Raw genomic sequence first — 20,454 nt, forward strand, 5'->3', positions numbered from 1 at the left:
TGAAAGGTGCTGTCATTGTGCAGCAGTACTCCACTCTAGAGAGCACTAGCGTCTTGAAGAGTATCATCATCGGTATAGCATCTCTAGTGTGAAAAGTTCTTGTTATCCAACCTGTCATTTTTCTTGCAGTTGTGACGGCTACTTTATTGTGTTCTTTAAAGGTAAGGTCTTCCGACATGAGTACACCCAGATCCTTTACATTGCCTTTTCGTTCTATGTTATGACTTGCCTGAGTTTTGTACGTGGTTTCCGTTTTTATATTTTCATTTTTTCCGTAGCACATGAGCTGGAACTTATCTTCGCTAATCACCATATTATTTTCTGTAGCCCATAGAAAGACCTGATCTACATCTGATTGGAGGTTTGCCGTGTCCTCTATGTTGCCTACTCTCATGAAGATCCTAGTGTCATCTGCAAAGGATGATACAGTGCTATAGGTTGTGTTCTTGTCTATGTCCGATATGAGGATGAGAAAAAGTACTGGAGCAAGCGCAGTACCCTCGGGGACTGTACTGGAGCAAGCACAGTACCCTGGGGGACTGAGCTCTTCACGGTTGATGGGCTGGATTTTATTTTGTTGACTATTACACATTGGGTTCTATTAGTCAGGAAATTGTAGATCCATCTGCCTATTTTTCCAGTAATTCCTTTTGAACGCATTTTATATGCAATAACACCATCTTCTTGAGGTTATCTTGAGATGATTTCGGGGCTTTAGTGTCCCCGCGGCCCGGTCCTCGACCAGGCCTCCACCCCCAGGAAGCAGCCCGTGACAGCTGACTAGCAGATATGGTCACCATGGTCACATTTATCAAAAGCTTTTGCGAAATCTGTGTAAATTACATCAGCGTTTTGTTTGTCTTCCATAGCATCTAATGCCATATCATAGTGGTCCAGCAACTGCGACAGGCAAGAGCGCCCTGTTCTGAAACCATGTTGTCCGGGGTTATGGAGATGCTGTGATTCCATGTATTTTGTGATCTTACTTCTTAGCACTCAAAATTTTTTATAATGTGCGATGTTAGTGCTATCGGTCTGTAATTTTTTGCCTCTGCCTTATTTCCTCCTTTATGGAGTGGTGCTATCTCTGCTGTTTTTAGTATGTCAGGGATAACGCCAGTATCTAGGCTTTGTCTCCACAGAATGTGAAGGGCCTGCGATAGTGGTTTTTTACAGTTCTTGATGAATATGGAGTTCCAAGAATCCGGGCCTGGTGCAGAGTGCATAGGAATACTGTTTATGACTTCTTCAAAATCCAGTGGGATAGGGTGACGTCTGATATATGATTTGATGTTGGTATCATATCCATGAAAAATTCATTTGGGTTATCAATCTTCAGTGCGTTTAATGGCTCGCTGAAAACAGAGTCGTACTGATTCCTCAATAACTCGCTCATTTCTTTGTTGTCATCGGTGAAAGTTCCATCTCCCTTTCGCAGGGGCCCGATACTAGATGTGGTTTTTTATCTTGATTTTGCATAGGAGAAAAAATATTTCAGATTTCTCTCTATTTCACTGATGGTCTTTTGCTCTCTTTGCCTCTCCTGGGTTTTGTATGATTCTTGTAGCTTGAGTTCAAGTGCTCCTGGTTCAATCTTGACGACGAGCGGACGTCTGAACACCTCTGCTTGGGAGCCGCCGGAACAAGTTCTGATTTCGCGTTTTGGCTTTGCTACTGCCGTTTGGCATCTCTATTCCACGGCCCGGTTGTTCGACGACTGGCGCGCACATCGCCTTGCGTCACGGGATTGTTGATAGACTTTTTTTACATGATTTGGCTGGTTCTTCCGGCGGGGTGACGGTGTCCGGCGCCGGCTTGGCCGACAGGTGCCGGGGGTTGGCGGGTCTTGGTGGGTTGGTGGGTCTTGGTGGGTTGGTGGATCTTGGTGGGCTCCTGGTGTGCCCTCAGCCGTGGTGGGCTCCTGGTGCAACCTGTCCTCTTAAAAAGAACGTCACTTTTGGCCGTTTGCCCGTATGGCCGAATTTGGACGTAATTTGAAAATGAAAAAATATGAAAATAAATTTGGGATTTTTTTTTTTGTCAACAACAGTAAGTTAAGGGTCCTGTGATAGGTTAGGTGGGCAGGAAATTCTCATAAAGTTTCAAAACTTTATGAAAAACGTGAATTTAAAGTTTCCTCTCCTAACCTCTGCGCGTAAGCCGGACGACTCAAATAGAAAACGGAACAGAACGTCACTTTTGTGAGTCGATTTCATTTCAAATTACGTCCAAATTTGGCCATAGCGGCGCGCATACCAGCCAAAAGTGACGGTATTTTTAAGAGGACGGGTTGCCTGGTGTGGCCTCAGCCGTGGTGGGCGGCTGGTCGCTGCTCTGCTGGAGGACACTGGATGACTTTTGCGTTTCAGTTCGGGGCCGAGTTTTTGGTTATGTTCCCCAGTGTGGTGTGTGTGTTTACTAGTTGTGTTTTTACGGGGGTTGAGCTTTGCTCTTTCGGCCCGCCTCTCAACTGTCAATCAACTGTTTACTAACTACTATTTTTTTTTTCCACACCACACACACACACACACACACCCCAGGAAGCAGCCCGTGACAGCTGACTAACTCCCAGGTACCTATTTACTGCTAGGTAACAGGGGCATTCAGGGTGAAAGAAACTTTGCCCATTTGTTTCTGCCTCGTGCGGGAATCGAACCCACGCCACAGAATTACGAATCCTGCGCGCTATCCACCAGGCTACGAGGCCCCCTGTGTGTGGCGGGGCAGGAGCCTGTCACCCCGAGGGACTCCTCAGGGCTCCACCAATCATCTACCTGTCTGTGTTTCTTTGCCGCGAGGTATATTAGTTTCTGTGATTGGCGTCACTCGTTTCGCGATTAGGCTTGGCGATTTCCCTCCTTTCTGGGCTTCGCGATAAACCCTTTAAACCCGATTTTTAATACACAGTATGTTCAAATTGATGAATCCGTTTGGGGAGCACGGCCGCTGCATTAACCAGCCTAGTGTGAGGACGGGTTGTCTGGGGAGGACGGCCGCTGCTTTAACCAGCCTAGTGTGAGGACGGGATGTCTGGGGAGGGCGGCCGCTGCTTTAACCAGCCTAGTGTGAGGACGGGATGTCTGGGGAGGGCGGCCGCTGCTTTAACCAGCCTAGTGTGAGGACGGGATGTCTGGGGAGGACGGCCGCTGCTTTAACCAGCCTAGTGTGAGGACGGGATGTCTGGGGAGGACGGCCGCTGCTTTAACCAACCTAGTGTGAGGACGGCCGCTGCTTTAACCAACCTAGTGTGAGGACGGGTTGTCTGGGGAGGACGGCCGCTGCTTTAACCAACCTAGTGTGAGGACGGCCGCTGCTTTAACCAACCTAGTGTGAGGACGGGTTGTCTGGGGAGGACGGCCGCTGCTTTAACCAACCTAGTGTGAGGATGGGTTGGGGAGTGGTATAGTTTCCACCCTCACGTCCAACCCAATAGTTTAGCAAGAACGTTAACAATCAACAGCTGACGCAGTAGAAATGGACAAGATAACTTTGTGGTCTTGGAAGAGCGGAGGAATTAAAATAAAGAGAGAAAGTGCCATACAACAGTCTGAATATCTTAAGATATAGTTCTAAGTCTCGACAATATACGGCCATATTGAACGACTGGACAGATGACTATTGCAGGGCGGAGATGGCGATATCTGGCCCCTGGTGTATGGCGCCCATACACCAGGGGCCAGATTCACGAAGCAGTTACGCAAGCACTTACGAACGTGTACATCTTTCCTCAATCTTTGACGGCTTTGGTTACATTTATTAAACAGTTTACAAGCATGAAAACTTGTCAATCAACTGTTGTTATTGTTATAAACAGCCTCCTGGTGCTTCGGAGCTCATTAACTGTTTAATAATTGTAAACAAAGCCGCCAAAGATTGAGAAAATGTGTACAGGTTCGTAAGTGCTTGCGTAGGGGCTTTCGTGAATCTGGCCCCAGGGAGTGTAGCAGTGTATCTGGTGCCCATACACCAGGGAGTGTAGCAGTGTATCTGGTGCCCATACACCAGGGAGTGTAGCAGTGTATCTGGTGCCCATACACCAGGGAGTGTAGCAGTGTATCTGGTGCCCATACACCAGGGAGTGTAGCAGTGTATCTGGTGCCCATACACCAGGGAGTGTAGCAGTGTATCTGGTGCCCATACACCAGGGAGTGTAGCAGTGTATCTGGTGCCCATACACCAGGGAGTGTAGCAGTGTATCTGGTGCCCATACACCAGGGAGTGTAGCAGTGTATCTGGTGCCCATACACCAGGGAGTGTAGCAGTGTATCTGGTGCCCATACACCAGGGAGTGTAGCAGTGTATCTGGTGCCCATACACCAGGGAGTGTAGCAGTGTATCTGGTGCCCATACACCAGGGAGTGTAGCAGTGTATCTGGTGCCCATACACCAGGGAGTGTAGCAGTGTATCTGGTGCCCATACACCAGGGAGTGTAGCAGTGTATCTGGTGCCCATACACCAGGGAGTGTAGCAGTGTATCTGGTGCCCATACACCAGGGAGTGTAGCAGTGTATCTGGTGCCCATACACCAGGGAGTGTAGCAGTGTATCTGGTGCCCATACACCAGGGAGTGTATGTACACAAACAGAATTACCAGTAATTACTTGAATTACAAGTATTTGATCGAATAAAAAATCCACTCTTGTATATTTGTGAAATTTATGCAAGAAATTTACACCAAGTCTTCCACACACACAGGGGAATTGACAGGGTGGACAAAGACAAACTCTTCAGCACGGGTGGGACACGAACAAGGGGACACAGGTGGAAACTGAGTACCCAGATGAGCCACAGAGACGTTAGAAAGAATTTTTTCAGTGTCAGAGTAGTTAATAAATGGAATACACTAGGAAGTGATGTGGTGGAGGCTGACTCCATACACAGTTTCAAATGTAGATATGATAGAGCCCAATAGGCTCAGGAACCTGTACACCTGTTGATTGACAGTTGAGAGGCGGGACCAAAGAGCCAGAGCTCAACCCCCGCAAACACAACTAAGTGAGTACACGCCTGAGTGCTTTATCAAGGTCTTGAGTGAGTGATTAAGACGAGACTTACATCTTAACGTCTAATGAGGCTGTTATCCTGTGTCCAATCATCTCATCCTATGTTATTATGTCCGTCACAAGACATTACCGTTACTAACTACAAGTGTTAATAATACACAAGCTATTTAGGTTCAGGAATATATGGTCAATGGTGCCTTACTGAGAGAAAGTGGTAGTTTGCGTGACCTCCTTGTAAGGTCAGGTGATCCAGAGGTAATCTCACATTGTTAACTATTAAAGCTTCCTTCAGACTTGCTCGCTCCTACAAAGACGGCACCACTCCCGTGCCAGGTAAGTTACGGGCTCACCATAGCCCGTGCTACTTGGAACCTGTTCCGAGTAGCTGAATCTATAACAACATTGCTCGCTCCACGGGAGATATCTCCCGTCCACGAGGCTCACCATAGCCCGTGCTTCTTGTCCCGCTCATGTGCCAGGTAAGTTACGGGCTCACCATAGCCCGTGCTACTTGGAACTTGTTCCGAGTAGCTGAATCTATAACAACAACAATTGCTCGCTCATTCACTCCACACTATAATCTGGTACCTACCCCGCCTCGGCTGTGGTGGTTTAGTGGTAGTAGATGCAGGTAGTTGTAAAGGTGGTGATGGTGGTGGTGGTGGTGGTGGCCGTGGTGGTAGGGGTCGTTGATGTGGGGGTCGTTGATGTTGGGGTCAGTCAGCTGGTGGAGTGTGGTGGGGTTGAGTACCACCGCTGAGTCCCTCATCTTCCCCTGACAAGTCCACGTCGAAGCAGACTCGAAGCGTCTCGAAGCAGACTCGAAGGGTCTTGAATCGACGCACAATTAGAATCACTATTATGGCTCGAGACCAGGCGCTTAGAGCACTATTTTCCTGACCTGAGGTAACTCACGTCCCCCAGGCATATCGGAGCTGTTCTCTCTCACTGTAAACACTATCAAAATGAACACCGGAGAACAAGGAATAAGAGACATCCTTATCTGTCACCACACAACCCAGGCCCCTGGCTGAAGCACAATATGAAGAACAATACGGAACGTGAATCTTGAGGTTATCTTGAGATGATTTCGGGGCTTTAGTGTCCCCGCGGCCCGGTCCTCGACCAGGCCTCCACCCCCAGGAAGCAGCCCGTGACAGCTGACTAACACCCAGGTACCTATTTTACTGCTAGGTAACAGGGGCACAGGGTGAAAGAAACTCTGCCCATTGTTTCTCGCCGGCGCCTGGGATCGAACCCAGGACCACAGGATCACAAGTCCCGCGTGCTGTCCGCTCGGCCGACCGGCTCCCAAGTGAACACTATAACAATAATACCCAGAGGGATAGGACGTATAGGAGCAGTAGAATACACTCGTGTCCTGTCTATACCAGCGTCCTGTTTACACTAACGCCAGACGGAGTGGCTCACGGCTTTCCCGAGGGAGGAAAGTGCGTCAACTGACGTATATTATAACAAGGTTTAAGCTAACCAAACACTCCTCCCCCCTCCCCCCCCCCTTTCTCGGTGGCTGGCGCTGATGTTAACAGCATCAGCCCCGCGTGTTGTTAGTCTGGTGGTAGTTGAAGGTCCCCTTGTGTGTGTCTCACCGGCATCTCCAGAGTCTCTCTCACTCAACTGATGCTGCTGCGGCATCCTGCTTAAGCGCGCGCGCACACACACACACACACACACACACACACACACACACACACACACACACACACACAGAGGAATGCATTAGGAAGTGATGTGGTGGAGGCTGACTCCATACACAGTTTCAAGTGTAGATATGATAGAGCCCAGTAGGCTCAGGAACCTGTACACCAGTTGATTGACAGTTGAGAGGCGGGACCAAAGAGCCAGAGCTCAACCCCCGCATGCACAATTAGGTGAGAACACACACACACACACACACACACACACACACACACACACACACACACACACACACGAAACTTTTAAATAGACCGAAATATCGTCCCTATAATTCCATATGTGGAGGGTTGGCTATCCTGCTTAGCTCTACCTTCTGGTAACTGGTATTGGTCCATATATCCGGCGGGAGAATACCACCAGTACAGTCAACCCGCACAGTCCAGACACGTGTGTGTGTCAACACAACAATTAAGAGGAGTGAGTGGGCACAAGACGAGGTGTGGCCATACAGCAAGGAACAAGTACAGCAAGGAACAAGTACAGCAAGGAACAAGTACAGCAAGGAACAAGTACAGCAAGGAACAAGTACAGCAAGGAACAAGTACAGCAAGGAACAAGTACAGCAAGGAACAAGTACAGCAAGAAACAAGTACAGCAAGGAACAAGTACAGCAAGGAACAAGTACAGCAAGGAACAAGTACAGCAAGGAACAAGTACAGCAAGGAACAAGTACAGCAAGGAACAAGTACAGCAAGGAACAAGTACAACAAGGAACAAGTACAACAAGGAACAAGTACAGCAAGGAACAAGTACAGCAAGGAACAAGTACAGCAAGGAACAAGTACAGCAAGGAACAAGTACAGCAAGGAACAAGTACAGCAAGGAACAAGTACAGCAAGGAACAAGTACAGCAAGGAACAAGTACAGCAAGGAACAAGTACAGGCAGCAGGTCCGTATCATTAACAGGATGCCGGGTAAAAGTTTAACCCAATCCCCCCCCCTAATCACCAGGAAGCTAGCATAACTGAGGCCAAAGTGCGGGACGCTTACAACCACAGCTCTCTGAACCACAACCGCAGCTCTATGCCAGGTAGTAGCTCCACCTGGCGATACTGCCCGAGCCAACCATTAATCTACCACACACCTTTCTGGAAGCTCCCTCTTCTAACCTAACCGAGTAAGCCGGACGACTCCAACAGAAAACGGGACACTACATGACTTTCGTGAGCCGATTTCGTTTCAAATTACGTTAATTTTTGGCCATAGCGCGTACTGGCGAAAAGCGACGTTATTTTTAAGAGGACGGGTTAGACCATTGACTCATAGCTAACACACCACACAGCCCCGCTCCTGTGCCAGGTAACTCCACTACGGGCTCACCATAGCCCGTGCTACTTGCCCCGCTCCTGTGCCAGGTAAGTCCACTACGGGCTCACCATAGCCCGTGCTACTTGCCCCGCTCCTGTGCCAGGTAAGTCCACTACGGGTTCACCATAGCCCGTGCTACTTGCCCCGCTCCTGTGCCGGGTAAGTCCACTACGGGCTCACCATAGCCCGTGCTACTTGCCCCGCTCCTGTGCCGGGTAAGTCCACTACGGGCTCACCATAGCCCGTGCTACTTGCCCCGCTCCTGTGCCAGGTAAGTCCACTACGGGCTCACCATAGCCTGTGCTACTTGCCCCGCTCCTGTGCCGGGTAAGTCCACTACGGGCTCACCATAGCCCGTGCTACTTGCCCCGCTCCTGTGCCGGGTAAGTCCACTACGGGCTCACCATAGCCCGTGCTACTTGCCCCGCTCCTGTGCCAGGTAAGTCCACTACGGGCTCACCATAGCCCGTGCTACTTGCCCCGCTCCTGTGCCAGGTAAGTCCACTACGGGCTCACCATAGCCCGTGCTACTTGCCCCGCTCCTGTGCCAGGTAAGTCCACTACGGGCTCACCATAGCCCGTGCTACTTGCCCCGCTCCTGTGCCAGGTAACTCCACTACGGGCTCACCATAGCCCGTGCTACTTGCCCCGCTCCTGTGCCAGGTAAATCCACTACGGGCTCACCATAGCCCGTGCTACTTGCCCCGCTCCTGTGCCAGGTAAGTCCACTACGGGCTCACCATAGCCCGTGCTACTTGCCCCGCTCCTGTGCCAGGTAAGTCCACTACGGGCTCACCATAGCCCGTGCTACTTGCTCCGCTCCTGTGCCAGGTAAGTCCACTACGGGCTCACCATAGCCCGTGCTACTTGCCCCGCTCCTGTGCCAGGTAAGTCCACTACGGGCTCACCATAGCCCGTGCTACTTGCTCCGCTCCTGTGTCAGGTAAGTCCACTACGGGCTCACCATAGCCCGTGCTACTTGCCCCGCTCCTGTGCCAGGTAAGTCCACTACGGGCTCACCATAGTCCGTGCTACTTGGAACTACTTGTTCCCAGTCGCTGACTCTTTAAGAACAACATTCAGACACCATCACCTGGTCGGTCACTGTAGGGTAATAAACTTAAAATGTTTCAGAAAAGAAATTTTATCATTAATATACATATTTTTGTAAGACTTTATGATCCCGTCACTTCAAAGAATTATTTTAATTTAACAAGAGAAAAAGTCAGACGTAATGAGTCATAAGAATCACAAGACAATCTCCCCCCCTTCCCAATCACCAGGACCACCTCCCCCCCCCTTACCAATCACCAGAACCACCACACCCCCTTTCCAATCACCAAGACCACCCCCCTTCCCAATCACCAAGACCACCTCCCCTCCCTTCCCAATCACCAGGACCCCCCTTTCCAATCAGTAGGACCATCCCCCCCCTTACCAATCACCAGGACCACCCCCCCTTCCCAATCACCAGGACCACCCCCCCCCCTTCCCAATCACCAGGACCACCACCCCCCTTCCCAATCACCAGGACCACCCCCCCCTTCCCAATCACCAGGACAACCCTCCCTTCCCAATCACCATGACCACCCCCTCCTTCCCAATCACCAGGACCACCCCCTTCCCAATCACCAGGACCACCTCTCCCTTACCAATCACAAGGACCATCCCCCCTCCCTTCCCAATCACCAGGACCACCCCCCTTCCCAATCACCAGGACCACCCCCCTTCCTTCCCAATCACCAGGACCACCCCCTTCCCAATCACCAGGACCATCCCCCTTACCAATCACCAGGACCACCCCCCCTTCCTTCCCAATCACCAGGACCACCCCCTTCCCAATCACCAGGACCATCCCCCTTACCAATCACAAGGACTATCCCCCATCCCTTCCCAATCACCAGGACCACCCCCCTTCCCAATCACCAGGACCACCCCCCCCTTCCCAATCACTAGGACCACCCCCCCTTCCTTCCCAATCACCAGGACGACCCCCCTTACCAATCACCAGGACCACCACCCCCCCTTCCTTCCCAATCACCAGGACCACCCCCCTTACCAATCACCAGGACCACCACCCCTCCCTTACCAATTACCAGGACCACCACCTCCCCCTTACCAATCACCAGGACCACCACCCCTCCCTTACCAATCACCAGGACCACCCCCCCTTCCCAATCACCAGGTCCACCTCCCCCCTCTCTTTACCAATCCCCTGATTCCCCCCCCCTTTCCCCCCCCCCCGAAGCACAAGCTAGGGCAGTAACAACCAATCCTCTCATCTAATCCATCGCAGGTTTTTACACAATCCACCAATCCGTTAAAAAAAAATGACTTCGAAAAAATAAATAAAAGGTGCATCACCATAACGACGTTTTCTATGCCTCGGCGTAGATGGGTTAGGAGGGTTGATTGGGTTCGTACGTTACTGCTCAGGCGATGCCGTTTGGATTTGTTTACAGAGTGGCAAATTAGGAGCAGCCTGAGAGAGAGGAGGCTGGGCCGAGGGGGTCGCCTTCCCCCACCCCCCAAACACACACACACACGTCTTAGAGCGTCGGGACCCCCGCCCCCCCCCCCACCAAACCCCCCCCCCCCCTGGGACCCCCTCTCAACCCCCCCAGGGACCCCCTACCCCCCCCCCCAGGGACCCGCTCCCCCCAAACCCCCCCAGGGACAAACTCCCCCTCCCAGGGACCCCCTCCCAACCCCCCCAGGGACCCCCTCCCCCCCCTCCCCCCTCCCAACCCCCCCCAGGGACCCCCTTCCCCCCTCCCAACCCCCCAGGCACCCCCTCCCAACCCCCCAGGCACCCCCTCCCCCCCCCAAACCCCCAGGGGACCCCCCCCCCAACCCACCGGTCTTGTAAAGGTCATTTACCACATATTTGTCTATTTTTTTCCCCCTACTGTGTCCTCTATCCTTGTGTCGTGGGACGGTTTCAGCTGGTGACTGACCTTCCCACCGCTTTGGTCTGGGTTCGTATCCTGGCCGGGGGGAGGATTGACTGGGCGCCAGTCCTTAACTGTAGCCTCTGTTTAACTCAACAGTAAAATGGGTACCTGGTTGTTAAACGATTTGGCGGGGTCGTATTCCAGGGAATATTAGTATTAAGGACCTGCCTGGAATCCCGTGGGGAGCCGGTCGGCCGAGCGGACAGCACGCAGGACTTGTGATCCTGTGGTCCCGGGTTCGATCCCGGGCGCCGGCGAGAAACAATGGGCAGAGTTTCTTTCAACCCCATGCCCCTGTTACCTAGCAGTAAAATAGGTACCTGGGTGTTAGTCAGCTGTCACGGGCTGCTTCCTGGGGGTGGAGGCCTGGTCGAGGACCGGGCCGCGGGGACACTAAAGCCCCGAAATCATCTCAAGATATCCTCAAGAAATAAAATAGATTAATGAAGATCATTACACACAGAGATCACACTAACGTGATGTATCAAATGAACAAATCCACAAGGGCCGTGACGAGGATTCGAACCTGATATTATATATATTATAGGAGAACGGCCTATTGACACAGCTCGGGTGCAGGGAAGGGGGGAGTTGTGTAAAATCCTCGGGCCACATTCACGAAAGCAGTTACGCAAGCACTTACGAACGTGTACATCTTTCCTCAATCTTTGACGGCTTTGGTTACATTTATTAAACAGTTTACAAGCATGAAAACTTGCCAATCAACTGTTGTTATTGTTATAAACAGCCTCCTGGTGCTTCGGAGCTCATTAACTGTTTAATAATTGGAAACAAAGCCGCCAAAGATTGACAAAAGATGGACAGGTTCGTAAGTGCTTGCGAAAGTGCTTTCGTGAATCTGGCCCCTGGTTCGTGCCTCGGAGAGGCTGCAGGATCCAGTAAGTTCAGTAAAACTTCTGTTTCAACTCTTTTTTTACCCTGTCGTAGCTTAGTCGATTAAGGCAGCGTCTGGGATGCTCCCGGACGCAGGTTCGAATCCTAGTCACGGCCCTTTTTAATTTGTTCATTAATGAAGCTCCTCCACCGCACCCATTGGTCAAGAGTTCAACCCATCTTGAGGTTATCTTGAGATGCTTTCGGGGCTTTAGTGTCCCCGCGGCCCGGTCCTCGACCAGGCCTCCACCCCCAGGAAGCAGCCCGTGACAGCTGACTAACACCCAGGTACCTATTTTACTGCTTGGTAACAGGGAGATAGGGTGAAAGAAACTCTGCCCATTGTTTCTCGCCGGCGCCCGGCATCGAACCCAGGACCACAGGATTACAAGTCCAGTGGTCCACCAATTCAGAACACTTTATATTCCCATTAAGGAATATAATATCTAGTATATAATAGTACTTCAATCTGGTTGATACCTGGTTGATGGGGTTCTGGGAGTTGTTCTACTCCCCAAGCCCGGCCCGAGGCCAGGCTTGACTTGTGAGAGTTTGGTCCACCAGGCTGTTGGTTGATACCTGGTTGATGGGGTTCTGGGAGTTGTTCTACTCCCCAAGCCCGGCCCGAGGCCAGGCTTGACTTGTGAGAGTTTGGTCCACCAGGCTGTTGGTTGATACCTGGTTGATGGGGTTCTGGGAGTTGTTCTACTCCCCAAGCCCGGCCCGAGGCCAGGCTTGACTTGTGAGAGTTTGGTCCACCAGGCTGTTGGTTGATACCTGGTTGATGGGGTTCTGGGAGTTGTTCTACTCCCCAAGCCCGGCCCGAGGCCAGACTTGACTTGTGAGAGTTTGGTCCACCAGGCTGTTGGTTGATACCTGGTTGATGGGGTTCTGGGAGTTGTTCTACTCCCCAAGCCCGGCCCGAGGCCAGACTTGACTTGTGAGAGTTTGGTCCACCAGGCTGTTGGTTGATACCTGGTTGATGGGGTTCTGGGAGTTGTTCTACTCCCCAAGCCCGGCCCGAGGCCAGACTTGACTTGTGAGAGTTTGGTCCACCAGGCTGTTGGTTGATACCTGGTTGATGGGGTTCTGGGAGTTGTTCTACTCCCCAAGCCCGGCCCGAGGCCAGGCTTGACTTGTGAGAGTTTGGTCCACCAGGCTGTTGGTTGATACCTGGTTGATGGGGTTCTGGGAGTTGTTCTACTCCCCAAGCCCGGCCCGAGGCCAGACTTGACTTGTGAGAGTTTGGTCCACCAGGCTGTTGGTTGATACCTGGTTGATGGGGTTCTGGGAGTTGTTCTACTCCCCAAGCCCGGCCCGAGGCCAGGCTTGACTTGTGAGAGTTTGGTCCACCAGGCTGTTGGTTGATACCTGGTTGATGGGGTTCTGGGAGTTGTTCTACTCCCCAAGCCCGGCCCGAGGCCAGGCTTGACTTGTGAGAGTTTGGTCCACCAGGCTGTTGGTTGATACCTGGTTGATGGGGTTCTGGGAGTTGTTCTACTCCCCAAGCCCGGCCCGAGGCCAGGCTTGACTTGTGAGAGTTTGGTCCACCAGGCTGTTGGTTGATACCTGGTTGATGGGGTTCTGGGAGTTCTTCTACTCCCCAAGCCCGGCCCGAGGCCAGGCTTGACTTGTGAGAGTTTGGTCCACCAGGCTGTTGGTTGATACCTGGTAGATGAGGTTCTGGGAGTTCTTCTACTCCCCAAGCCCGGCCCGAGGCCAGGCTTGACTTGTGAGAGTTTGGTCCACCAGGCTGTTGGTTGATACCTGGTTGATGGGGTTCTGGGAGTTGTTCTACTCCCCAAGCCCGGCCCGAGGCCAGGCTTGACTTGTGAGAGTTTGGTCCACCAGTCTGTTGGTTGATACCTGGTTGGTGGGGTTCTGGGAGTTGTTCTACTCCCCAAGCCCGGCCCGAGGCCAGGCTTGACTTGTGAGAGTTTGGTCCACCAGGCTGTTGGTTGATACCTGGTTGATGGGGTTCTGGGAGTTCTTCTACTCCCCAAGCCCGGCCCGAGGCCAGGCTTGACTTGTGAGAGTTTGGTCCACCAGGCTGTTGGTTGATACCTGGTAGATGAGGTTCTGGGAGTTCTTCTACTCCCCAAGCCCGGCCCGAGGCCAGGCTTGACTTGTGAGAGTTTGGTCCACCAGGCTGTTGGTTGATACCTGGTTGATGGGGTTCTGGGAGTTGTTCTACTCCCCAAGCCCGGCCCGAGGCCAGGCTTGACTTGTGAGAGTTTGGTCCACCAGACTGTTGGTTGATACCTGGTTGATGGGGTTCTGGGAGTTCTTCTACTCCCCAAGCCCGGCCCGAGGCCTGGCTTGACTTGTGAGAGTTTGGTCCACCAGGCTGTTGGTTGATACCTGGTTGATGGGGTTCTGGGAGTTGTTCTACTCCCCAAGCCCGGCCCGAGGCCAGGCTTGACTTGTGAGAGTTTGGTCCACCAGGCTGTTGGTTGATACCTGGTTGGTGGGGTTCTTGGAGTTGTTCTACTCCCCAAGCCCGGCCCGAGGCCAGGCTTGACTTGTGAGAGTTTGGTCCACCAGGCTGTTGGTTGATACCTGGTTGATGGGGTTCTGGGAGTTCTTCTACTCCCCAAGCCCGGCCCGAGGCCAGGCTTGACTTGTGAGAGTTTGGTCCACCAGGCTGTTGGTTGATACCTGGTAGATGAGGTTCTGGGAGTTCTTCTACTCCCCAAGCCCGGCCCGAGGCCAGGCTTGACTTGTGAGAGTTTGGTCCACCAGGCTGTTGGTTGATACCTGGTTGATGGGGTTCTGGGAGTTGTTCTACTCCCCAAGCCCCGCCCGAGGCCAGGCTTGACTTGTGAGAGTTTGGTCCACCAGACTGTTGGTTGATACCTGGTTGATGGGGTTCTGGGAGTTCTTCTACTCCCCAAGCCCGGCCCGAGGCCTGGCTTGACTTGTGAGAGTTTGGTCCACCAGGCTGTTGGTTGATACCTGGTTGATGGGGTTCTGGGAGTTGTTCTACTCCCCAAGCCCGGCCCGAGGCCAGGCTTGACTTGTGAGAGTTTGGTCCACCAGACTGTTGGTTGATACCTGGTTGATGGGGTTCTGGGAGTTGTTCTACTCCCCAAGCCCGGCCCGAGGCCAGGCTTGACTTGTGAGAGTTTGGTCCACCAGGCTGTTGGTTGATACCTGGTTGATGGGGTTCTGGGAGTTGTTCTACTCCCCAAGCCCGGCCCGAGGCCAGACTTGACTTGTGAGAGTTTGGTCCACCAGGCTGTTGGTTGATACCTGGTTGATGGGGTTCTGGGAGTTGTTCTACTCCCCAAGCCCGGCCCGAGGCCAGGCTTGACTTGTGAGAGTTTGGTCCACCAGGCTGTTGGTTGATACCTGGTTGATGGGGTTCTGGGAGTTGTTCTACTCCCCAAGCCCGGCCCGAGGCCAGACTTGACTTGTGAGAGTTTGGTCCACCAGGCTGTTGGTTGATACCTGGTTGATGGGGTTCTGGGAGTTCTTCTACTCCCCAAGCCCGGCCCGAGGCCAGGCTTGACTTGTGAGAGTTTGGTCCACCAGGCTGTTGCTTGGAGCGGCCCGCAGGCCCACATACCCACCACAGCCCGACAATCTATCCCCTTAACACAACTCACCGTCCAACTCCCTGTACAAAACTAATTTTTTTGCCTGTCTAAAAGGCCAAAACAAACCAGTAAATCAATACACACACAAAAAAATACATTCGTATGTCATGAAGCCAAGGATTTTGTTTTTTGTACACAAGATGTGAGCGAGTACAGAACCTTGTGTATCCTTGTACGACACAGCTGTAGATGCTGGTACAGTGGGAGTGGGGGGTGGGGGGTGTACCCCTCTCTTGCTCTATATAGCTTCCTAGTTGTAAATGTCAGCGGCGGGGGTGACAGCCCCGCTCCTTGTGCCAGGTAAGTCCACTTCGGGATCACCATAGCCCGTGCTACTCGCAATTTTTTGTTCCCAATAGCTGAATCTTACACAAGAATAATGTCAGTGGTTATGTAGACAGTAGTGACTGTCTATGTACTGTCAGCTCCTGACAGGGACGGTCTCGCTTCATGCAGGTCGGCGTTCAATCCCCGACCGTCCAAGTGGTTGGGCACCATTCCTTCCCCCCGTCCCATCCCAAATCCTTATCCTGACCCCTTCCCAGTGCTATATAGTTGTAATGGCTTGGCGCTTTCCCCTGATAATTAATTTAAAAATTAATCTCCCCTTCGGCCGAGCGGGCAGCACGCTGGGCTTGTGATCCTGTGGTCCTGGGTTCGATCCCAGGTGCCGGCGAGAAACAATGGGCAGAGTTTCTTTCACCCTATGCCCCTGTTACCTAGCAGTAAAATAGGTACCTGGGTGTTAGTCAGCTGTCACGGGCTGCTTCCTGGGGGTGGAGGCCTGGTCGAGGACCGGGCCGCGGGGACACTAAAGCCTCGAAATCATCTCAAGATAACCTCAAGATAACCCTCCCCCCCCCACAGGGAGAGCTTTTCCACCATGTTGTTGTTTAAGATTCAGCTACTTAGAACAAAAGTTCTAAAGTAGCACGGGCTATGGTGAGCCCGGTAGTGGACTTACCTGGCACAGGAGCGGGGCTGTAACTACGCAACCCGTTCTCGCACTTTCGTATAGTCAATATTGACTTATTAAATACGTGCATATGTGACATACTAAACATACTAGTTTACCTTAAAAAGCTTCATAGAAAACACCGACCTTACCTAACCTTCTTAGTATGTTAAGATAAGCATATTATTGCTTCGTAATTACAATTATTACTTAGCCTATTATAGGTATAGGTTGAACTACGGTGTCTTCCACTAATTCAGAACACATTTTTAGGCAGATTTAAGTTGCTGTTTAACGTTAATTGCCTTAATTATTAACGCCATTTAGTATGATCAAATGGTATTTTTTTTATCATGATATTTAACATTATCAAATTATTACCGCTACTATTTTTTTTAACCTTCAGATGACGTCACAAAGTTTCACTTCCGGTGGAGGAAGTCTTGACGCAAGTCTAAGAAAAACCGGTTAAGTTCTCCCGTTCTGTCTACTGGCCCTGCCCGTCCTCCTAAAGTTTTCTAAAGTCAAGAAACTGTCGTCCTAAAATTTCCTTTATCCAAACCTACCAGAGGACCTAAAACAGAAAACGGGACAGTACGTCGCTTTCGCCAGCCGTTTGAGAATGGTCCAGGACGGAGCGGAACGTCGTCGTCCCTTCACCTTCTAGTGTGTGGTCTGGTCAACTGACTTCCATTTTCTAGTACGACTATTTTTGGCCGTGGGTAACGCATACGATCGGAAAGCGACGTGGTGAGTAAGAGGACAGGTTGGCTGCCCAACCCCATGTGGTCTCTAGGAAAATTATTAAGCTAGGAGCGGTGCTGGAGCTGTTGCTGCTGTTGCTGCTGCTGCTAGAGCTGCTGCTGCTGCTGCTGCTGCTGCTGCTGCTGGAGCTGCTGCTGCTGTTGCTGCTGCTGCTGTTGTTGCTGCTGCTGCTGCTGCTGTTGCTGCTGCTGCTGGAGCTGCTGCTGCTGTTGCTGCTGCTGCTGTTGTTGCTGCTGCTGCTGCTACTGCTGCTGCTGCTGCTCTCTACCACCTTCCCACACAACCAACACCTCTCAAATTAGAGAGGTTAAGAGTCGCAAGTCATGAACTCATACACCGAGATACTTCACATCAATAAGTCAAAATACATATAACTTGTGTATGGCGAATATACACATCTTACACATAAGCACACCTACACACATGGTTGTTAGAGTTTAACCCAACCAAATGTAATGTAATGAAGATAGGTGTAGGGAGCAGGAGGCCAGATACAAGGTATCATCTGGGAGAGGAAATTCTTCAGGAGTCAGAGAAGGAAAAAGACTTGGGGGTTGATATCACGCCAGACCTGTCTCCTGCAGCACATATCAAGCGGATAACATCAGCGGCATATGCCAGGCTGGCCAACATACGAACGGCATTCAGAAACTTGTGTAAAGAATCATTCAGAACTTTGTATACCACATATGTCAGACCAATCCTGGAGTATGCAGCCCCAGCATGGAGTCCATATCTAGTCAAGGATAAGACTAAACTGGAAAAGGTTCAAAGGTTTGCCACCAGACTAGTACCCGAGCTGAGAGGTATGAGCTACGAGGAGAGACTACGGGAATTAGCCTCACTTCGCTGGAAGACAGAAGAGTTAGGGGGGACATGATCACCACATTCAAGATTCTGAAGGGGATTGATAGGGTAGATAAAGACAGTCTATTTAACACAAGGGGAACACGCACAAGGGGACACAGATGGAAACTGAGTGCCCAAATGAGCCACAGAGATATTAGAAAGAACTTTTTTAGTGTCAGAGTGGTTGACAAATGGAATGCATTAGGGGGTGATGTGGTGGAGGCTGACTCCATACACAGTTTCAAGTGTAGATATGACAGAGCCCGATAGGCTCAGGAATCTGTACACCTGTTGATTGACGGTTGAGAGGCGGGACCAAAGAGCCAGAGCTCAACCCCCGCAAACACAACTAGGTGAGTACAACTAGGTGAGTACACACACAGTTTCAAGTGTAGATATGACAGAGCCCGATAGGCTCAGGAACCTGTACACCAGTTGATTGACAGTTGAGAGGCGGGACCAAAGAGCCAGAGCTCAATCTTGAAAAAATCTTTAGGAATACCGGGGGGGGGGAGGGGTTAACAAACAGCCGGCTTCGTGTCCCGTCGTGCTCTAGTGGTAGTAAACACAGGTAAACACACACACAGTGTGAAGGACCTCCGAGGAGTTGCGGTAGAGACTCTAAACCTTTTGAGAAGGTTAAGTAGACGAGGCTGCCTGCCATTATCCTAGGCCGTTATCTTGAGGTTATCTTGAGGTTATCTTGAGATGATTTCGGGGCTTTAGTGTCCCCGCGGCCCGGTCCTCGACCAGGCCTCCACCCCCAGGAAGCAGCCCGTGACTGCTGACTAACACCCAGGTACCTATTTTACTGCTAGGTAACAGGGGCATAGGGTGAAAGAAACTCTGCCCATTGTTTCTCGCCGGCGCCTGGGATCGAACCCAGGACCACAGGATCACAAGTCCAGCGTGCTGTCCGCTCGGTCGACCGGCTCCCTAAAAGTACAACATGTGAGCAACGCAGTCTGAGAAGGGACATGATCACAACATACAAGTTACTTAAGAGACATTCACTCAAGGTGAGCCTTGGTCGAGGACCAGCCGGCGCTGCCGACACCTCCACTGTACTTCAAGTTCTTGTCTGAAGACGGCAAGTACTGACATCACTATACAGGCGACTATAGTGAGCCTAGGAGGTACTGACATCACTATACAGTATACAAACGTCACTATACAGGCCACAAACGTCACTATACAGGCCACAAACGCCACTATACAGGCCACAAACGTCACTATACAGGCCACAAACGTCACTATACAGGCCACAAACGCCACTATACAGGCCACAAACGCCACTATACAGGCCACAAACGCCACTATACAGGCCACAAACGTCACTATACAGGCCACAAACGCCACTATACAGGCCACAAACGCCACTATACAGGCCACAAACGTCACTATACAGGCCACAAACGTCACTATACAGGCCACAAACGTCACTATACAGGCCACAAACGTCACTATACAGGCCACAAACGTCACTATACAGGCCACAAACGTCACTATACAGGCCACAAACGTAACTATACAGGCCACAAACATCACTATCCAGGCCACAAACGCCACTATACAGGTCACAAACGTCACTATTCAGGCCACAAACGCCACTATACAGGTCACAAACGTCACTATACAGGTCACAAACATCACTATCCAGGTCACAAACGCCACTATACAGGTCACAAACGTCACTATCCAGGCCACAAACGCCACTATACAGGCCACAAACATCACTATCCAGGCCACAAACGTCACTATACAGGTCACAAACGTCACTATCCAGGCCACAAACGCCACTATCCAGACCACAAACGCCACTATACAGGCCACAAACATCACTATCCAGGTCACAAACGTCACTATTCAGGCCACAAACGCCACTATTCAGGCCACAAACATCACTATCCAGGCCACAAACGTCACTATACAGGCCACAAACATCACTATCCAGGTCACAAACGTCACTATTCAGGCCACAAACGCCACTATTCAGGCCACAAACATCACTATTCAGGCCACAAACGTCACTATACAGGCCACAAACGTCACTATACAGGCCACAAACGTCACTATACAGGCCACAAACGTCACTATCCAGGCCACAAACGTCACTATACAGGTCACAAACGTCACTATTCAGGCCACAAACGTCACTATTCAGGCCACAAACGTCACTATCCAGGTCACAAACGTCACTATTCAGGCCACAAACATCACTATCCAGGTCACAAACGTCACTATTCAGGCCACAAACGCCACTATACAGGCCACAAACGTCACTATACAGGCCACAAACGCCACTATACAGGTCACAAACGTCACTATTCAGACCACAAACGTCACTATACAGGTCACAAACGTCACTATTCAGGCCACAAACGTCACTATCCCGGCCACAAACGC

The 20,454-nt window shown here is 51.3% G+C and overlaps 1 protein-coding gene across 7 annotated transcripts in view; it reads right to left on the reverse strand.

Moving 5' to 3' along the window:
- LOC123768916 (Ankyrin repeat-rich membrane spanning) overlaps window positions 1-20,454 on the reverse strand; it is an 866,672-nt gene that overhangs the window by 168,043 nt on the left and 678,175 nt on the right. The window contains exon 1 of one of the 7 annotated variants that reach the window (XM_069309133.1): window positions 5,597-5,969. The exons of the other annotated variants lie outside the window; for them this stretch is intronic. Coding sequence (XP_069165234.1) covers window positions 5,597-5,773 — 177 coding nt within the window. The 5' untranslated portion in view covers window positions 5,774-5,969. Of the gene's footprint in view, window positions 1-5,596; window positions 5,970-20,454 lie in introns of those variants that run through there. 7 annotated transcript variants of the gene reach the window in all.

The sequence above is a fragment of the Procambarus clarkii genome, chromosome 64 (assembly GCF_040958095.1).
Source record: "Procambarus clarkii isolate CNS0578487 chromosome 64, FALCON_Pclarkii_2.0, whole genome shotgun sequence".
NCBI lineage: Eukaryota > Metazoa > Arthropoda > Malacostraca > Decapoda > Cambaridae > Procambarus > Procambarus clarkii.